Raw genomic sequence first — 22,376 nt, 5'->3', positions numbered from 1 at the left:
TGGTAATGGGCACAGCTGCTGTTGAACAAAGTATTTCTAAATGCGATCTTGACAAAACTTGCATAAAATAGTAATTGACTTCTGAATTCTGAATTCATGTTCTTGGTTTTTGTCTTAGCTAACATTTAATTTTTAATAAAGAAATCATAGGCTTTTTTAAATTTTTATTTATTTATGATAGTCACACAGAGAGAGAGAGAGAGAGGCAGAGACACAGGCAGAGGGAGAAGCAGGCTCCATGCACCGGGAGCCTGACGTGGGATTCGATCCCGGGTCTCCAGGATCGCGCCCTGGGCGAAAGGCAGGCGCCAAACCGCTGCGCCGCCCAGGGATCCCATCATAGGCTTTTTTTACTGAAATCTATACAATCTTAATCACAAAACACAACATATAGCCAATATGGTAACTTCAGCATCATAAACATTCAAAAGAGGGTCAACCTGGGTGGCTCGGCAGTTGAGCGTCTGCCTTTGGCTCAGGGCCTGATCCCAGAGTCCCAGAAATGAGTCCGTCATCAGGTTTCCTGCATGGAGCCTGCTTCTCCCTCTGCCTGTGACTCTGCCTCTTCTCTCTCTCTGTCTCTCATGAATAAATAAATAAAATCTTTAAAAAAATAAAAAAACATTCAAAATAATATGAAATTTATCTAAGCTTCAAGTTGTTGGCATATAGTATATATTTACTGTATAAACATCCCATTTCCATATCATAAATAAGGATTATCATGTTATTTTTCTCCACTTTGAATAGCTAGGGAAAAAATGTGCAAATGACCACAAATCAAAAATCCACTATAGATAAATACCTTATATAATGTATTATAAGTTTATACATTAAATTTATAAATAAAATATTAAATATAAATTTAATGTATAAATTTATGTTTATAAATACCTTAGGTTCTTATTATATTTCTAGCCTTTCTTTAATTAAAATGTTTTAATCAATCCATTTGGATACTTCATTATTTTTTGCAAACAACTTGTAAAAGGTAGTAATAACCATTATCACTGCTTTAATTGAAAAATATATAGATGTAATATACATAAAGGTATTTTTTCAAATCTGTATAAAACAGTTTTAATCCTTTCTACTTTGTTAGAAAAAAAAGGGGAGGGGGGAGAGGAGGTGTAGAAGGAGATGATAATGTAAGAGGGTTTACTTTTCTGCACCTAAACAAATAACTATTGTAAATTAGGTCATAGAAACTTAGCTACAATAAATAGTTATTTGCCAGTTTAATTGCTAATCTAATGATAACTTGTAAATTGTTTCTATAACCATTTTATATATTTCACTTGCTTTATACAGAGGACCAAAGTATAATCCTATGAAAAATGATTATAGACTTCTTGGGTTATATATGTTCTAGTAAATGAAAATTATTTTGTCAATATATTCTTATTTGTTTTTATTTTACAGGTAATACTAATAGAATTCTTACCAAAATATCCCATATTCCGGCCTGACTGAGGAATTTGATTCAGTCACTTCTGTGTTACTTGTCATTTCCTACCCTTAGTGCCTTGTAGATGATTTTGGAATGAAGATGGTCTCCTTTACTGTGTTCAACTTATTCTTTATTATTATTATTATTATTATTATTATTATTATTATTATTCCTTCTTCTTCTTCTTCTTCTTCCTTAGAATATTCTCCTTTACTCTTTTATTTGTGTTGGTTTAAGAAGAAAATTTGCACATCTTTTTGTTTTTGTTAAATGAAGCTTGTGTTTTGCACTCTCAGTTTTTAAATAAATACACACACAGAGACGTATATGTATATATATAGTTGCCACTAAAGATAAAACATCAGTGCTGGTGTTTAAAAAAACAAAAACAAAAATTTGTTCTGAGCATGCTGCCTTATAATTTTCATACTCACTGTTTCTAAATATGCATCAGTTTTCTAGGCTACTTAATGCTCTGTAATCCCTTACTGGACATAAGTAAATTAGCTTTTGGTAGCTTTTAGAAATGGTTTTACTCTTACTTGCTTTTAAAGGACATGCAATTAATAGCACTGGTTTTGTCCTGCACTTTGCTAAATTATCACTTATGTTAGTGGATAAAATATTAAACTCTTAAAAAACTTATAAATACTGTCTCTTTGCATAACATAAAATGTGATATGCCATGGTTTACAGAATGTAATATTACTCTTACTGTATTGCCAACAAATCTGCATAGGTTTTAATATGAATGAAGTTTGCAAGCATCCTCTTGAATGTATAGACTGTTAACATGCTGTTTTATGGCAGAGCCATAATGAGTTTGTTAAAAATTTCAGGTGTAGGGCAGGATTACCCTTTGTAACGAGTGAATTAAAATTAAAATCATTGTCTGATATATTCTGCATTGCACCTGAAACCAAGAACCTTAGTTTTTCCATTTAATCCAGTAATTCCCATTTTTTCCTCCACTCCCACCCCCCAAAAAATTCATTTGACATCTGACACATTTCATAGCCTCACTGTCCTTATTTATTTCCCATTATGTATCCTTTCCCTCATTTGAAAATATACACAATTATGATCTTAAAGGAGTGTTTTCAAGATTTCAGATGTCCTGGGAGGTGTCTAGATCCTCACTCAAAGCCACTGCTAATCCCTTTATGGAGTTCTGATATTTTGTTTTGGGAAAGAGAAGGCTAATTGAGAAGCTGTATCTAAAGAATACTTCGTGGCTGATTCATAATTGATAAAAATATTATTTTTTGAACATCTTTTTTTTAAACATTTGAATATTATTAATGAGGAAAGATAGGTACTTAGACAAAAGTATTTTAGTTTATAAATTCACCACACATGTAGCCTTTTTATTGATATGTACCTATTTTTCTTTTTCTCTTCACAAGTAAGATGAACAAGAACACCACACTTAGTTTGATTTTTTAACATAATTAAAGCTTTATATTCTGTTAATTCAACTACAAATGTATGCCTGTATATAGGCATTATTTGTAATTCCTGTTGCTAAAAATAAGTTAAAAGTATCTGAGATTCAGTAATATCCTATTTGTCATCTTAACTCTTACTTAGTACATTCAGTAAAAATTTTTAGGTAAACATTTATCCCAGTGAAGAGAACAGTCATTTTTTCATACAAGTTCAAGTCTTTTAAAGTCACTTTTAAAATTCATGCCTAATTTGAAATCCATAGTCCTGGACCAGTAAAAGAAGAGGGAAAAAAAGACACTATTTGATATGACTCTAATTGTTTGCACACTTTTCCACCTCCCACTGTAGAGCGCCATTACCCCTGTGCTACCAAGCCACCCAGAATTTCTAACTTGTAATATGTGTGCCTGCAAATATCATTTGTCTGTCTGCTGCAAAATTAAATATGTATTTTTATAGACAAGGTGGAAACCTCTGAAAATGCATACCAAATGTCTTGTTTTATAGCTAAGGTCAGGGAACAATTGTATCTGTGGTTTATGCTCCAGCTAATATCATCAGGTTTATGCTTCAAACTGTGACTAATACCAAAATTGTTTTCCAGAACAGTATGAAATCTCTAATTAGCAATGGTAGAATAATTTTGAGTGTCAGTCCTTAAAATCTCATTTTCTTCTGTACATTTAGAATTTGGTCATAGTAACTTTTTCTGCCATGTATAAATCACACTTGGTTTGCTCAAAGAACAGCAAGAAGTGGTGAATTGTTTCCATGAAACAAATATTGAGACAGAAATAGAGTGCATCTGAAGGTGACAGAATATAACTCAAGTTACAGTAATATTTGTCATAAAAATAATTTGCCAGTGTTTGTAAACTTAATTTTTAAACCTACTCTAATTGTTTTTAAATTTATTGTTTTATTGCTCATTATGCTGGTTGGCTCATCTTATTTTCTTGAACTACTCAGAAAATACCCAATTTTCTTTTTTCTTTCTTATATGATTGTTTTTTCAAACTATTTTCCTATGTAGGGGGCTAATTAGCAGTTGAGTATTTTGGACTGCTTTGGAGGGGGATGTTTTCAATGAAATTGGCAGCAATGAATGGTGAAATGACGAAGTACACTATGTGATCATTAATTCTTCCCCCATTGGCCTTTTTTTTCTTTTATCCTCAGGATAAAACATACTTGGATATTTCCATCAAGTTAGTAGAATATTCTTATGAAAGCTGTTTTTAGGTTAAAGAAAGTTGAATTTCTTTGTTACATGATATTCTTTTATGAAACCTGCTGTGGTAGGTTCCAGAGAAAATAACATCTATTTGCCAAAGTATATAGATCTCACAAAGCTTTGAAATTACAAGTTAAAACTGTTCCTTCTTTAACATTCCGTTACACATCTCCATCCTCAATGCCCCTTTAAACATCTAAATTATGTATAAAAAGAAATTAAGGCCTAACCTTTTCCAACTACTTTTTGTTCCCTCCTACCCACTGTATTAATTTAAGAAAGAGACCATTGTAGTCAGATGTTAGAATTAGATGGAGAAGTGCCTTGTCTTTTTTCAACAAAGATAACGTTTTATTTTGAAGGAAACAGAATGGATAAATTGACAGATCATGAAATTTAAAACCATGTTTTTCAAATATACCAATATTTCATTAGCATATTATATTTCTTCTATTACTTAAAGCCTATTTCTTTGTTTTCCCCTAATCATATATGTTAGTAATAAAATATTACAGAACTGGACTATCAATCACTTATAAAACTGGTATAATTCTAATGCTAGCAAATATGTAATTTAATATGGTTCTAGAAGAACAGTGGTCTTTGAAGCCCTACCAAAATCCACTTAAGTATTTAATGTACATACTATTTATATTATTATCTATAAACACTAATATGTGATCAATTAATCTGTGTTAATATTTAGCACCCTACCATTTTTAATGAAATTTATTCTTATTTTTTTTCATAATTTGAATGAAGTTCCATACACATCCTTACAAATGTTCCATAACAGCATTTGTAAGGCTTAGAACAACTAGGGTTTTTCCAGATGTATTAGAGCTTTTAAAAATTATTAGCATTTTAATTTTGTTTACAAATAAACCACCACTTAAAATCAAACCTCAGTACTTGAACATAAAACCCCAAACAGTATTTCATCAGAATTAACTATGTTGACCTAGAAGGATATAAAAATTATATATACTCGTTTGAGCAGTTTCACATATGGAAATATGTTTTGCTAATTTGATTATAACATCCCCAAATTCATTGAAGTTAAGTCCTCTTACGCCTATTAAAATTCTGCATTAAAAAATTCATTTTGCATTTTGCACCAATTGTCAAATTGTTGGAATTCCTTTAAATGGTAAATTATTGGAAAATTTTCACAGAAAAGGAATAGATTTTATTAATAATACTTGTCTAAGTAACATGAGGACTAAAAAAAAGAAAAGATATGTATATCCATATCTTGCCCCAAATTTCTCTTTTTTGATTCTGAGCCAGCTTTTCATTTTGATGATGGCAACCTGAGAATATATTCATTTTCTGTGGACTTTGTCAGGTTCTTACTAAGTGAGGAAATGATCTAATATCATGGGCTTTGGGCAAGTCACTTAAATTACATATCCGTCTATTTATCTGTAAAAGCATGGGGTTGAACCTAGAGCTGGACAGAAAATTAGAGATAACCTAACATGCTTTGATTCTAGGAATCCTTAGGAAATTTTTCTCTACAGAATCCCAGAGTGATTTTTCTCAGATCTTCTACCCTTGGTGGAAATTCTCACAGTGCCTTGCACACAGTAAATGTTTGATTTGCCAACTGGCTCCTAGCTGATGTGTGTTCATGTCACACAGACTCAAAGAACCTGATACCTGCTAGACCTCAGCCCTTCTGTGGTAATAAAAATAAATTTAATTTCCCTAAGAACTAAAGATTTAGGTCTGTGGGCTGTGCATATGTGGAATCTATGTTTTTGGTATCCAGGCAAGAATTATAACTGTGACAACAATGGAGATATGGGAGGATCCACTTTGAAATTGATGTGAAAAATTTAATATCCAATATCTGCTTCAGTGTCTTACTAAGTTCCATATCCTCAAAAGGATCTGTTGGAACAAATTGCTATTAGACGGAAAGAGAAGTAGTATGGAATTCAAACCCAAGTCACTTCTGGTTTAATTCTTAGCTCTGCTGCTTAATTCCTCTGTACCTCATGTCCTCATTGTGGAAGTGGGGACAATAATCTGGACCTACCTCACAGGGGAATTGAGGATTTTTTCACATATTAATGTGCTTTTGAAGTTGACTGAAAGATATATACTGGATATCATAATTTTGTCATTTCTAAATAGATTCCTTTAAGTCTTTATGTTTTCTTTCTCAGTCAAACCCTACAGAATGAGTGTTGCAGTTAATCTGTTTTATCAGTAGTAAATTTTGTTATTAATCCCCTATATGTTAACATGAGTAATTGTGTTATGTTAATACTTGACTTAGGAAGGAAAAGCAGGTGGATGTAAATCAGTGGTTCCCAACTTGGGACAGATAAAGATAGCAGTGAGGGCATCCTTGAACCTTTTTTTAATACTTCAAAAAGTATACTAGAAATCATACATTTACCCATAATATTTCTACTGCATAAGCCAACTAAAACATTGAATTTCCATGCACTTTGCTTAGATTTTTTAAATCCTGCCTAACATAATACTGGTTATCACACACTGATCAGAAGTTGTGAATGACAGTTCTGCTTTTGATTAATAAAAGAATGAAAAAGCCTGCTATTACATAAAGTTTAGTAAATAAAACTCTTCAAAACATGGGGAAGGAACAATAAAGGGATCCTTATGGTGAAAATGTTGGAGGCCACTTTTGTAAAGGAACTAAGATTATTTTTTTTGGAACTAAGATTATTTGACCCTCTCCACAAGTTACTTAAACCAGTCCCTAAATAATGAAATGCTGAATTGTGGTGTGTGTGTGTGTGTGTGTGTTTTGGCTAGACTGGGCTATATAACTTCAGATTAGAATCTGCCTTCTGTTCTCTTCTGTTCCAGGATAATTGAGTTGATTGAGTGTGTATTTGTAAATTATACATACACACATAGGATTGCAAATGTGGAAACTGTTATATGTTCAAGCATTGGACTAAATATCAATTTCTGAGTCTCAAAGTAGTTCTGTGTATAAACTCATTATAAGCAATAATTTCTCAAATGTCCCTTTTTGTCCTGCTTATCTTGTTGCTATTTACTTCGCTTAATTTTCTTAATTTTCCATTTTTCTAGTAAGTATATAGTGTAGAATTATTTTAATGCCTGAACTTTGAACAAATTACAGATGTTTGAAATTATATAATCAACAAGCTAGTGTGCCCTCCTTGGACTAACCACATACAAATATGAATCTCAGCTACAAAAACAGGAAATGCTGGTAGCTGGAAAATGGGCATTGATCAAAACATCCGTTTGAAAAGCCTAGGATTTCTACTTTTTGGCAGAGGATTCCTACTGGGACAGCTTTACCAGAAAAGAATAAAAATGGATATGTCCATTCAAACCAAGAATATTCATGCATCTTGTATTGTTACATAGCTTGTGGAATGAATTTATTTTTCTCCCTAGTTTGAGAGTCACTCCCCTGAAAGAACTCAACCTATTTACAGCTGTGCCAAAATGAAGGACACTTGCCTCTCTGAAACTTTCACTGCTGCTTCTTTTGTTCACTTGTCAGATATAAAATTTTATTATCTCAGGATGCAAAATTACAATAAAGTGCAAATCTATGTTAATGAATTGTGTGTCCTTTGGTACATCTCCCTTTCTTCCTTCTCTTCTATGTTTTCATCATTCTAAGTTGGTTACTTAAGGCTTCCTTTTAAAAATTGTATTTTGCATATTGCATATCTTCCTGCACTTGCTAATGTTACATCTAAACCTGTAAGTAATTCATACTATATATTCGCTTTGGAGGCCTTTGTTGTGCCCAGTGTTTGGTATTTGCCTAAGTAGGAATTTGTTTCTAAACTACTTTGCATGCCCACCTGTGAACTATAAAATTAAAAGTCAAGTCATATGGCATTCCACCTTACTTAAGCATAACTTTTTAGTGAAAGAAATGTCAAAATATGAAGCTACTAGGTAAAAGTTTTGACTCTTTTGTCAACAGTTATAAATTCAAATGTTAACATCTACCTAAATTGCTACTCAAGCTGATTAGCATGCAATATTAGATTTTTTTAAACTTATGTCAAACTTTTGCAAATTCAGCAAAGCAGGAAAATGTAATATAACAAAAATTCAATTCTTCCCATCATCTTTGATAATTATAATTATCTCAAGGTCCTGGAATTCAGCTTCACATGGGGTTCCTCACTCAGCAGGGAGCCCTCTTCTCCCTCTCCTTCTGACCCTTGTCTCAGATCATGCTCTCTAGCTCTCACTCTGCTCTCTCTCAAAATCTTAAAGATAAATAAAATTATTTTTTGAAACTTTACCATATGGATATGTAAAAATCTATACTTTTTATTGATAACTTCTTGGGTGTGGAGTAGGATGTGCTATGTGGGAAATACTTTTACATTACATTTTCTATTATTGAGGGCTGATACCAGCTGCCTTTATATCTGTGATTAAATAATATTTAACACAGAATGGGATACTTACCTACCTCAGTGTAGGAAATTCTTTGGGGGATACTAGAATTCTCCAGTTCTAATTACCATAAATCTGAATTATGATCCTTGTTCTGTTACCTGAGTGACTTCTAGCAAAAATCAGAACACTCAGCTTGATTTTATCCATCATCCCCAGGAAGGAGGCTGAGTTATATCAGAGTTGCAAACTAAGATACAGCCAGTCCTCCAACAGACATGTCTTTGACCTACAGACTTTTTTTTCACACATTTTGAGATAGTTGCCAGCACTTAAGAGACTTCACATAAAAATCCAGATTTCTCACTTCTTTTGAGAAATTTCACATGTGAACAATTAGCTAGAGCTGAATGGCAGCCTGCCCTTTTTGGAGGGAGCATTTATTGTTGTGCCACAGTCGTTACTATTTACTCTTGTCTCCCTGAAACTCATGTTATGTTGTTTTCTTATGATATAGGTAAAAAGCAAAATATTTCTTGAATCCATGTCTCAAAATTAAGGAAAAAATATGAACCATGGTAGCTACATATATTCTTTTTAAGAATTTGGTGAGTGGGTGGTGGTGATGGAGAGAGTGTTTGGGGTTTTAGGTGTTTGTTTTGTTTTTGTGGTGGAGGGAACTGTTTTCTTAACAAATGACCTACTGATTTCCTAATTCCTGAGTTAGACACTTTCTAGAGCCTCAATTAATTCTGACATTTTAAGTTTCCATGAGATGATTCTATAACATTGGTGTATTTCAAATTGTATGCCTCTGAAAGTCTGTGTATGATAAATGGATAGTGTTTATGAAGCTAGTCAAGCTTCCAAATAGAATAGTGGCATCAAAGACCACCTAGTGAAACACAGCCACAAGCAGGGAAGACAAACACATTATTTTAGAACTAATCTTTACTTTATAGCTTTGCAACAAAAGTTTGGCCAAACACCCAAAGCAGCAGCTACCTTGTTATCTCCCCAGAGTAATATTGCCCAAGGTGACAGTTCCATGATAAGAATTCTAGGTATGAATCATAAAATCTATCCTATCTTTTGTTATTTATATTGGACTGCTAATTATTTCTCTTTTATCACAATAGGTTGTACCAAGATATTAATCTAAAAGAAAATTTAGACTTATTTCAAAATAGGCTGTTTACAGCGGAGGAATAGGGTCCCCAAGTCACCTGTCCTCACCAACTTACCTAGGTAAACTTCAAATCATCCAGAAAACCAATGAATTCAACCTGAGATTTATTTTTTTAGTGTTTGTCCTTCTCTGATTGACATTTCACTCAGCATAATACCCTCCAGTTCCATCCACGTCAAAGCAAATGGGTATTTGTCGTTTCTACTGGCTAATATTCCATTGTATACATATACCACAGCTTCTTTATCCATTCATCTTTCAATGGACACCGAGGCTCTTTCCACAGTTTACGACCTGAGATTTAAAGACAAAACAACTGGAACACTACAGAGAGATGAGTTTTCGCTTCTAACAAAACAACTCATTTTTAGCCACTCTGCGCTGAGCAAAATGACTAAAAGGAAGAACTCACCACAAAAAAAAAAAAAAAAGAATCAGAAACAGTACTTGCTACCACAGAGTTACAGAATGTAGATTACAAGTCGATGTCAGAAAGCCAATTCAGAAGCACAATTCTAAAGCTACTGGTGGCTAAGGAAAAAAGCATGAAGTATTCAAGAGATTTCATGACTGCACAATTTAGATCTAATCATGCCGAAATTAAAAATCATTAAGTGAGAGGCAATACAAACTGGAGGTCCTAACAACAAGTGTTAATGAGGCAGAAGAGTGAGTGATACAAGACAAGTTGATGGCAAGGAAGGAAGCTGAGAAAAAAAAAAAACGAATAAAAGACCATGAGGAAATAAATGACAGCCTCAGAAGGAAAAATTCACGTTTAATTGGGGTTCCAGAAGGCACCAAGAGGGACAGAGGACCAGAAAGCATATTTGAACAAATCATACCTGAGAACTTCCCTAATTTGGGGAGGGAAACAGGCATTCAGATCGAGGAGATAGAGAGGTCCCCCCCCCCTAAAATAAAAAACCATTCAGGGACGCCTGGGTGGCTCCGTGGTTGGGCGCCTGCCTTTGGCTCAGGTCGTGATCCCCGGATCCGGGATCGAGTCCCTCATCGGGCCCCCTGCAAGGAGCCTGCTTCTCCCTCTGCCTATGTCTCTGCCTCTCCTCTCAATCTGGGTCTCTCATGAATAAATAAATAAATCATTAAAAAAAAACGTTCAACACCTCGACATTTAATAGCAAAACTTGCAAATTCCAAAGATAAAGAGAAAATCCTTAAAGCAGCAAGAGACAAGAGATCCCAAATTTATATGTGGAGAACTATTACATTCACAGCAGACCTCTCCACAGAGACCTAGCAGGCCAGAAAGGTCTGGCAGGATATATCCAGGGTCCTAAATGAGAAGAACATGCAGGGAGTTGCTGGCGATGGCAAAAGATTAGGGACCCCAAGTCACCTGTCCCCACCAACGTACCTAGATAACCTTCAAATCATCCTGAAGACCTACGAATTCAGCCTGAGACTTAAAGAGAAAACAGCTGGAATGCTACAGTGACAAGAGTTTGCGCTTCTATCAAGGTAGGAAGACGGAAAAAAAATAATAAAGAAATAAAAAAGCATCCAAGGGAGAGGAGCCCACACGAGGAGGCGGGCTAAGGACCCGCGGAGAGTGCCCCCAGGACAGGAAAGCCCAGTCCCGGAGAAGCAGGAGCTTTACCAAACTTCCCCGAGGGAAAGGTGCTCACAGGGGGTTCGAGCAGGATCCCAGGAGGGGCAGGGATGCCCTCAGGTTCCGAGGGGCACTAACAGAGGAACTGCGCCCCAGGGGAGAGTGCGCCACACACCGCGGCCAAGCTCCTTAAAGGGCTGCAGCGCCCGCCCCGCTGAGCCCAGGAGCAGCTCGGAGGCGGCTCAGGCAGAGGCTCTGCGAAGAGGATGCTGCGTGGCCAGGAGCACGATTCCAGCAGTGCAGGCCCTGGAGCCCAGGGCGCTGGGGGACAAGCCCAAGATCCAGCCCAGATCTCCTCCCGGGGCAGGCAGAGGCAGGGAGGTCCCAGGACAGCAAGGATGCTCCTGCCGCCAGGCAGCCCAAGCTGTGCAGATATGTGCCCCACCGCCCCGGAGTATCCAGGCCCCAGTGGACTGGACCCTGTGGTGGTTACTGCAGGAGCTGACTCCAGGGCTGGAGAGCTGGCCACATCCACTGCTGTTGTTCCTCCTGGTGTCACCTTGTACCTGAGACTGAGCAGGGGCCTCACAGGATAAACAGCTCCCGCTGAGCCGTGCACCTGGCAGGGGGCTGGGCAGCTACCCCAGGTTCACACACCTGAGAATCAGCACAGCAGGCCCCTCCCCCAGAAGACCAGCTGGAAGGACAGGGGAAGAGCAAGTTATTGACCAAGCAGCACTGGAAAGTTCCAGGGGAAGTCGAGGGATTTACAGTATATATTATCAGAAGATACTCCCCTTTGTTTTTTGTTTTCTGTTTGTTCCCCACCCCCCCCCCGTTTTTTTTTCTTTCTTTTTTCTTTTTTTTTTTTTTTCTTTCTTTTTCTCCTATTTCCAGCACAACTTGTTTTTGGCCACTCTGCACTGAGCAAAAGGACTAGAAAGAAAAACTCACCTCAAAAGAAAGAATCAGAAACAGTCCTCTCTCCCAGAGAGTTACAAAATCTGGATTACAATTCAATGTCAGGAAGCCAATTCAGAAGCACAATTATAAAGCTACTGGTGGCTCTACAAAAAAGCATAAAGGATTCAAGAGACTTCATGACTGCAGAATTTAGATCTAATCAAGCCAAATTAAAAATTAATTAAATGAGATGGAATCCAAACTGGAGGCCCTAATACCGAGGGTTAATGAGGTAGAAGAACAAGTGAGTGACACAGAAGACAAGTTGATGGCAAGGAGGAAAACTGAGGGAAAAAGAGAAAAACAATTAAAAGATCATGAAGATAGGTAAAGGGAAATAAATGACAGCCTCAGAAGGAAAAATCTACATTTAATTGGGGTTCCCGAGGGCGCCGAGAGGGACAGAGGTCCAGAATATATATTTGAACAAATCGTAGGTGAGAACTTCCTTAACTTGGGAAGGGAAACAGGCATTCAGATCCAGGAGATAGACAGATCCCCCTAAAATCAATAAAAAACCACTCAACACCTCGACATTTAATAGGGAAACTTGCAAATTCCAAATATAAAGAGAAGATCCTTAAAGCAGCAAGAGACAAGAAATCTCTAACTTTTATGGGGAGAAGCATTAGGATAACAGCAGACCTCTCCACAGAGACCTGGCAGTCCAGAAAGGGCTAGCAGGATATATTCAGGGTCCTAAATGAGAAGAGCATGCAGCCAAGAATACTTTATCCCAAAAGGCTCTCATTCAGAATAGAAGGAGAGATAAAGAGCTTCCAAGATAGGCAGAAACTGAAAGAATATGTGACCACCACACCATCTCTGCAAGAAATATTAAGGGGGACTATGTAAAAGAAAGAGGAAGCCCCACAAACAATACACAAAAACAGGGACTGAATAGGTATCGTGTTGAAACTAAATTCATATCTTTAAATAGTAATTCTGAAAGTGAATGGACTTAATGACCCCATCAAAAGGGGCAGGGTTTTAGACTGGATAAAAAAAGCAAGACCCATCTATTTGCTGTCTACAAGAGACTCATTTTAGAGATAAGGACACCTACAGCCTGAAAATAAAAGGTTGGAGAACCATTTACCATTCAAATGGTCCTCAAAAGAAAGCAGGGGTAGCCATCCTTTCATCAGATAAATTAAACTTTATCCCAAAGACTGTAGTAAGAGATGAAGAGGGACACTATCATATTTAAAGGATCGATCCAACAAGAGGACATAACAATCATGAATATTTCTGCCCCAAATGTGGGAGCTGCCAAGTATATCAATCAATTATAACCAAAGTTAAGGCATACTTAGATAATAACACACTTATTCTTGGTGACTTCAATGTAGCACTTTCTACAATCTACAGATATCTAAGCACAACATCTCCAAAGAAACAAGAGCTTTAAATGATACACTGGACGAGATGGATTTCAGAGATATTTACAGAACTTTACATCTGTGTAACTGAATACACTGAATACACATTCTTCTCAAGTGCACATGGAACTTTCCCCAGAATAGACCACATACTGGGTCACAAATCAAGTATTAACTGATACCAATAGATTGGGATTGTCCCCCACATATTTTCAGACCATAATGCTTTGAAACTTGAACTCAATCACAAGAAGAAATTTGAAAGGATTTCAAACATGTGGAGGTTAAGGACCATCTTGCTTAAAGATGAGAGGGTCAACCAGGAAATCAGGAAAAAATTAAAAAGATTCATGGAAACTAATGAGAATGAAGAATACAACCGTTCAAAATCTGGTATACAGACAAAGAAGTCCTGAGGGGGAAATACATCGCAATACAACCATCCCTCAAAAAACTGGAAAAACTCAAATACCCAAGCTAACCATGCACCTAAAGGAACTGGACAAAGAACAGCGAATAAGATATACACTCAGCAGAAGAAGAGAGTTAATAATGATTCAAACAAAACTCAATGAAATAGAGAACAGAAGAACTGTAGAACAGATAAACAAAACCAGGAGTTGGTTCTTTGAAAGAATTAAAAAGATAGATAAACCACTGGCCAACCTTATTAAAAACAAGACAGAAAAGACTCAAATCAATAAAATCATGAATGAGAAAGGAGAGATCACTACCAACACCAAGGAAAAACAAGCGATTTTAAAAACATATTATGGGGATCCCTGGGTGGCGCAGTGGTTTGGCACCTGCCTTTGACCCAGGGCGCGATCCTGGAGACACGGGATCGAATCCCACGTCGGGCTCCCGGTGCATAGAGCCTGCTTCTCTCTCTGCCTGTGTCTCTGCCTCTCTCTCTCTGTGTGTGTCACTATCATAAATAAATAAAAATTAAAAAAATATATTATGAGCAGCTATACGCCAATAAATTAGGCAATCTGGTAGAAATGGACGCATTTCTGGAAAACCACAAACTACCAAACCTGGAACAGGAAGAAATAGAAAACCTAAACAGGCCAATAACCAGCAAGGAAATTGAAGCAGTCATCAAAAACCTCCCAAGGGGGATCCCTGGGTGGCGCAGTGGTTTGGCGCCTGCCTTTGGCCCAGGGCACGATCCTGGAGACCCAGGATCGAATCCCACATCGGGCTCCTGGTGCATGGAGCCTGCTTCTCCCTCTGCCTGCTTCTCCCTCTGCCTGTGTCTCTGCCTCTCTCTCTCTCTCTGTGACTATCATAAATAGATAAAAATTTTAAAAAAATAATCTCTTTAAAAAAAAAAAAGAATCTCTTTAAAAAAAAAAAAACAAAAAAACAAAAAACCTCCCAAGACACAAAAGTCCAGGGCCAGATGGCTTCCCAGGGAAATTCTAACAAACATTTAAAGAAGAAACCATACCTATTCTACTAAAGCTGTTTGGAAAGATAGAAAGAAATGGAATACTTCCAAACTTTTTCTATGAGGCCACGATCACCTTAATTCCAAAACCAGACAAAGACCCCACCAGAAAGGAGAATTATAGACCAATATCCCTGATGGAACATGGATGAAAAAATTCTCAACAAGATACTAGTCCATAGGATCCAACAATACATTAAGAAGATTATTCACCATGACCAAGTGGGAATTATCCCTGGGATGCAAGGCTGGTTCAACACACATAAAGCAATCAACATGATAGATCATATCAACAGAGAAAAACCAAAAACCATATGATCCTCTCAATAGATGCAGAGGAAGCATTTGACAAAATACAGCATCCATTCCTGATCAAAACTCTTCAGAGTGTAGGGATAGAGTGAACATTCCTCAACATCTTAAAAGCCATCTACAAAAAGCCCACAGGCAATATCATCCTCAATGGGGAAACACTGGAAGCCTTTCCCCTAAGATTAGGAACACGACAGGGATGTCCACTCTCACCACTGCTATTCAACGTAGTATAGGAGTCAGTCAACCAAAACAAATAAAAGGCATTCAAATTGGCAAAGAAGAAGTCAAGCTCTCCCTCTTTGCAAATGACATGATACTATACGTAGAAAACCCAAAAGACTCCACCCCAAGATTGCTAGAACTCATACAGCAATTCAGCAATGTGGCAGGATACAAAATCAATGCCCAGAAAACAGTGGCATTTCTATACACTAACAATGAGACTGAAGAAAGAGAAATGAAGGAGTCAATCCATTTACAATGGCACCCAAAAGCATAAGGTACCTAGGAATAAACCTAACCAAAGAGGTAAAGGATCTATACCCTAAAAACTACAGAACAGTTCTGAAAGAAATGGAGGAAGACACAAAGTGATGGAAAAATATTCCATGCTCATGGATTGGAAGAATTAATATTGTGAAAATGTCAATGTTACCCAGGGCAATGTACACATTTAATGCAGTCCCTATCAAACTACCATGGACTTTCTTCAGAGAGTTGGAAAAAATCATCTTTTTTTTTTGGAACAAATCATCTTAAGATTTATGTGGAAGTGGAAAAGACCCTGGATAGCCAGGGGAATATTTAAAAAGAAAACCATAGCCAAGGGCATCACAATGCCAGATTTCAACTTGTACTACAAAGCTCTGATTATTAAGATAGCATGGTACTGGCACAAAAACAGACAACTAGAGTAATGGAACAGAATAGTGAACCCAGAAATGGGCCCTCAGCTCCATGGTCAATTAATATTTGACAGAGCAGGAAAGACTATCCACTGGAAAAAAGAAAGTCTCTTCAATAAATGGTGCTGGGAAAATTGGACAGCCACATGCAGAAGAATGAAACTAGACCATTCTCTTACACCATACACAAAGATAAACTCAAAATGGATGAAATATCTAAATATGACACAATCCATCAAAATCCTGGAGGAGAACACAGGCAACACCCATTTTGAACTTGGCCACAGCAACTTCTTGAAAGGTACATCTATGAAGGCAAGGGAAACAAAAGCAAAAATGAATTATTGGGACTTCATCAAGATAAAAAGCTTCTGCACAGCAAAAGACACAGTCAACAAAACTAAAAGACCACCTACATAATGGGAGAATATATTTGCAAATGACATGTCAGATAAAGGGCTAGTATCCATGATCTATAAAGAACTTATCAAACTCAGCACCCAAGAAACAAAAAATCCAATTATGAAATGGGCAAAACACATGAACAAAAGTTTCATCAAAGAAGACATACACACGGCCAACAAGCCCATGAGGAAATGCTCTGCATCACTTGTCATCAGAGAAATACAAATCCAAACCACAATGAGATACCACCTCACACCAGTGAGAATGGGGAAAATTAACAAGGCAGGAAACAACAAATGTTGGAGAGGATGTGGAAAAAGGGGAACCCTCTTGCACTGTTGGTGGGAATGTGAACTGGTACAGCCACTCTGGAAAACTGTGTGGAGGTTCCTTAAAGAGTCAAAAATAGATCTGCCCTATGACCCAGCAGTTGCACTGCTGGGGATTTACTCCAAAGATACAGATGCAGTGAATCGCCGAGACATCTGCACCCCAATGTTTATAGCAGCAATGTCCACAATAGCCAAACTGTGGAAGGGGCCTCGGTGTCCATAGAATGATGAATGGATCAGGAAGATGTGGTCTATGTATACAATGGAATATTACTCAGCCATTAGAAATGACAAATACCCACCATTTGCTTCAACGTGGATGGAGCTGGAGGGTATTATGCTGAGTGAAGTAAGTCAATCGGAGAAGGCCAAACATTATATGGTCTCATTCATTTGGGGAATATAAAAAATAGTGAAAGGGAATGAAGGGGAAAGGAGAGAAAATGAGTAGGAAATATCAGTGAAGGTGACAGAACATGAGGGACACCTAACTCTGAGAAACAATCAAGGGGTAGTGGAAAGGGAGGTGGGTGGGGGGATGGGGTGACTGGGTGATGAGCACTGAGGGGGGCACTTGATGGGATGGGCACTGGGTGTTATACTATATGTTGGCAATTCGAACTCCAATTAAAAATATGCAAAAATTTTTTAAATTAGTCTATTTTTCCCTTCTGTAAAAAAGGACCCAATAAATAGGCTAATATTATTTCACTCATAAATCAAATCTAAAAAAGCAAATAAATAAAAACAATCAGATCTATAAATACAGAGAACAAACTTAGGGTTGCCAGAGCAAAGGGGATTAGAGGAGTGTGCAAAATGGGTGAAGGAGAGTGGGAGATACAGGCTTCCAGTTATGGAATGAACAAGTCACCTGAATAAAAGGCATTACATAGAGAATATAGTAAATAATATTGTAATACTGTTGTATGGTAACAGATGGTATATACACTGTGGTAAGCATAGCACACCCTTTTTCAGGGATACAAGAGAATCTGTATGTTGTACACCTGAAACTAATGTAATATATTGTGTGTCAACTATACTCAAAACATTTTTGAAAAATAGGTTTAGATACTACAAACAGATCTAAGTTTTTGTTTTAATAGCACCTGTATTATGGTCTAATGTATGAAAAGTTTGGTAATTAAGATAATTTTCCCTTATAAAAATATTGGCTTCTACTATAAAATATGGTGAGTATGAAGAAGAAAATAAGTTTCCCATAACCCCATCATCTACAACCATTTTAATGTCTTAAATGTTACAGTATAACATTTTTATATGTATGTGTAATGCATTTTTTTAAAGTTTTAATTATATTGCATATTGTATGCTGCATTTACAGTTTCATATTTTCCCATATCAGTATGTGATCTTTGAAATGAAATTATGGTTATATAGAAGTACAATGTTTGAATATGACATAACTTTCCACAGTTTGGTATTCAGTCTGTTTTCAGTGTTTTGCTACTATAAATAATGACTTCTTGAGCATTTTCATACATAAATCTTTACCTGAGTCTGGTAATTTCCTTCAGAAAGATTCCTATAAATTACTAGGTGAAAGGATATGAAGTCTTTATAGCTCTTGATGTATATTCCAAAATTGCTTTAAGAGAGGCATGGGAGATGTGACACTCAGTATTTCTGTCTTCCTCTGGATAGACAGGGAGAATTAAGGGTAAGAATTAATAGACACACTATTTAGAGGTGCTAATTGGGTGGGGTATTGGCAAAAATTGGAAGGGTCAAACTGGCATCCCCAGCATCCAAGAATAGAACAGAAAATCCTTGCTCCTCCATTGAGGGGCCTGAGGACACTATCCTCCACCCTGCAGATCTGTCCTTAAAAGTCAGTGCTAGATACTTCAACCCTTAAAAACCACTGACTCAAATTCTATGATTTACAGAACTCTGATAGTTAGTTAAAAAAAAAAAAACAGCAAACAATTTGTGTCTATAATTACCCTCCCATCTTTCAGCAATCAGATATACTGCTTCCCTTGATAGCTTTTAAAATTTCACCTTATGAAAGAGGCCCTTCCTAACATATTATTTGCCATATTCTGTGTCCCTACAGGATTATTTCTCACTCTTCTAAAATGGCTACCTCTTACCTGCTTTCCCAATTCTTGAAAGGCAGCCATGATTCAGGGAAAGAAGCACAGTATCTATATTACATTTACTGTAAATTGTTTTATGCTTCCTGCCTGCTATTCCTCTCTAGACAATCTTGAGAATGCAGTTTTACTCTTAGCCTTTGCCTCTTCCGTAGAATAGAAATAATTACATCTAACAGAATAGTTAGGATTAAGAAGGTAGCATGTGAAAGGACTGGGAAGATATCAAGTCACAGTACTTTTGTTTCTATGGAAGAGCAATTTCACAATGTATGCCTTCTGATAGGTGAATAAATTAATCCAATTCTTTCATCAAGATTATCTACTGCTGCTTATGTTTTAAAAAATGTTGATCATAGAAAACTCTGCCAAGGTAGAAGTAGTGGGTCCTTTCTCAGTTCTTTTTACTTGAGGTCACTCTTCAAGTTCTTTTGGCATTCTTTGTACGCCCATCATGTGCATGGACCCTGCTATGTTTCATTGTGTTTTCTGAGAAAACATCCTGAAATACAGTTGACCTTTAACACAGGGGTTAGGAGCTCCAACCGGCCACCACCATCCCCCATGAAGTCAAAGCTCCATGTATAAATTTGACTCCCCAAAACCTTAACTAATAGCCTACTGCTGACTGAAAGCCTTATTAATAACATAAACAGTCAACACATATTTTGTAGGTTACATGTATTATATACTATATTCTTATAAACTAGAGAAAAGGTTATTAAGAAAATCATAAGGAAAATATATTTATAGTACTTTACTAGTTTAAAAATCTATATATAAGCAGACCCGCACAGTTCAAACCCATGTTGTTCAAGGACCAACTGTACTTACAGTTTGATCAGGGTTCTCACAGATGAAAACTGGGCAACAATGCAGATATTCAGAGTGACATAGATAATGATCAGAATGAAAGGCAGAGGAAGAGACTTCCAAATGCTTTCAAAATTGAAGTCCCCAAGGATTAGTGAAATTAGATAGAATGTACATTAAAGGGGCCAAAGAGCAAGAGTAATGAATTATAAACAATGATTTTACACTTTTGGATGTTGAAGAAATTTTCTGGGACCCCTTTTCCTCCAGCTGATTATTTGAAGTGACTAGAGAAGGAGAAAGTTCAAATATACCAACCTTTCAACTAACTGGATGCTCTTAACATCCATATTTGATGGGGATTATCTCTGCATTCACATCCCCATTTTCTATGATATCTCTAATATCAGTCTGCTACTCTATAAAGAGCTTAATGAGTAATCAATTATACTACTGTGTTATATAATCCTTAATTTTATTTCTCTTTCAGTTTGGCTTTTATCTCAACCTTGGCTTTTATTCATCTGTCTCAAATTTTTGTTTGCTCAAAGTGAAAGAAACAATCAACAAATAAATCTGTGCTCACAAATGAGAATGGGAACTCCACTGGCCAACCTATTGATTTCATCTGACTCATGTTAGTGTTGGCTTGGCCTCTAAGAACAATGAACTTTGATATATTTCGGGCACCAAGTCAGAATTAAGTCTCAATTGGGAGGAATGAGTACCTGGTTCAAAGATACCATAAGATTAAGAGAAATGGTTTGATCACTAAGAGCAGACCTATGCTGACTCCAGAAGTTGTAATGAAGAGAAATGAGATCAAGACCTACCATAACGGGACACCTGCACCCCGATGTTTATAGCAGCAATGTCCACAATAGCCAAACTGTGGAAGGAGCTTCGGTGTTCATCGAAAGATGAATGGATAAAGAAGATGTGGTTTATGTATACAATGGAATATTACTCAGCCATTAGAAATGACAAATACCCACCATTTGCTTCGACGTGGATGGAACTGGAGGGTATTATGCTGAGTGAAATAAATCAATTGGAGAAGGACAAACATTATATGGTCTCATTCATTTGGGGAATATAAAGATTAGTAAAAGGGAATAGAGGGGAAGGGAGAAGAAATGGGCAGGAAATATCAGAAAGGGAGACAGAACATGGAAGACTCCTAACTCTGGGAAACGAACTAGGGGTGGTGGAAGGGGAGGAGGGTGGGGGGTGGGGGTGACTGGGTGGCGGGCACTGAGGGAGGCACTTGACAGGATGAGCACTGGGTGTTATTCTGTATGTTGGCAAATTGAACACCAATAAAAAATAAATTTATTATTTAAAAAAGACCCTACCATAAAGAACGGAGCAACTAGAGGGATATATGATGTTGCATCCAAAGAAATCAGTGGCTACTGTCACCCAAATATTATGTTCCAGTTTTTCCTCAGATCAGTAATAGCTGACAGAGATAATTTATGCTCATATTGTCTAGTTGTTTAATAGAAAAGGTTGGTAATGGGACATGGCTTGGAAAGAGGTTTTAAGATGTTCTTTCTTGGGGAAAAAAATGAATTGTAACTTGTAAAAATGAATAGTTCCTCAAGACATGCCAGCACCTAAGCCTACAACACACTCAATCTACTTTAAAATCTCTCTTTTCTAGGTATGCAATGCATCTTTTCCACGTTCTAGTCTGCTGATCTACAATAGAATGGAAAACGAAACTAAAGATTAAAAGAGATCATGGACTAGTGAGTAGAAAAAGAAAGAATAGGCAGCCTTTGGAGACTGCTCTGAGACCTAGCACCTGAAGTAGAGTAAAAGTGGTCTTGTGGAAAGAGCACTGAACTTGGAATCAGATTATTTGGATTCAAATGCTGGCCCTACGTTTTTCTAGCTTTGAGATCACGTAAAATCTATGATATACTTATGAAATGGTGAGAATATAATGATTCTTGCTTCATAGGGCTATTGTGAGGATCAAATGAGATCATAGATATAAAGAGCTTTCAAAACTGCAAGTGAAGGAAAGTATTGCTGTTGTCCAGGACATCTCCACACATACTAGTTACCAGAGCACAGATGAAAAAGAAAGGATCCTCCCCCTTAGGGAAGCTGTGGCCAGTGAACTCCTATAGCAGTCAGCCTCTTATTTATCCCCTTGAGATAATTCAAAGTTTGTTAAAACTAAGTGGCATATAGTACTAAAAATTATTAATTAATCTTTCCATTTGCTTTTTGCTTCAACATAGACTCTTAAAGATGCTTTGCTTCCTTTCTTCCTTTTAAATCTTTTTAACTAATTCCAACACCTGACATAATAGTTTTAAGATTAAAACACCATAGTTTTATTTTATTTTATTTTATTTTAACACCATAGTTTTAAACTATTAAAGCATAA

The 22,376-nt window shown here is 36.7% G+C and overlaps 1 protein-coding gene across 4 annotated transcripts in view; it reads left to right on the top strand.

The window, feature by feature from the left end:
• Positions 1-21,038, top strand: part of CHIC1 (cysteine rich hydrophobic domain 1) — a 75,371-nt gene extending 54,333 nt beyond the window's left edge. For 2 of the 4 annotated variants that reach the window (XM_077889407.1, XM_077889405.1), the window contains one exon: positions 20,463-21,038. In XM_077889407.1, coding sequence (XP_077745533.1) covers positions 20,463-20,546 — 84 coding nt within the window. In that variant the 3' untranslated portion in view covers positions 20,547-21,038. Of the gene's footprint in view, positions 1-1,422; positions 7,715-20,462 lie in introns of those variants that run through there. The other 2 variants (XM_077889408.1, XM_077889406.1) reach the window with 1 other exon arrangement.
• Positions 21,039-22,376: the final 1,338 nt, after the last annotated feature.

This window comes from Canis aureus, chromosome X (assembly GCF_053574225.1).
Source record: "Canis aureus isolate CA01 chromosome X, VMU_Caureus_v.1.0, whole genome shotgun sequence".
Lineage (NCBI taxonomy): Eukaryota > Metazoa > Chordata > Mammalia > Carnivora > Canidae > Canis > Canis aureus.
This window is presented reverse-complemented; position numbering and strand designations above follow the sequence as displayed.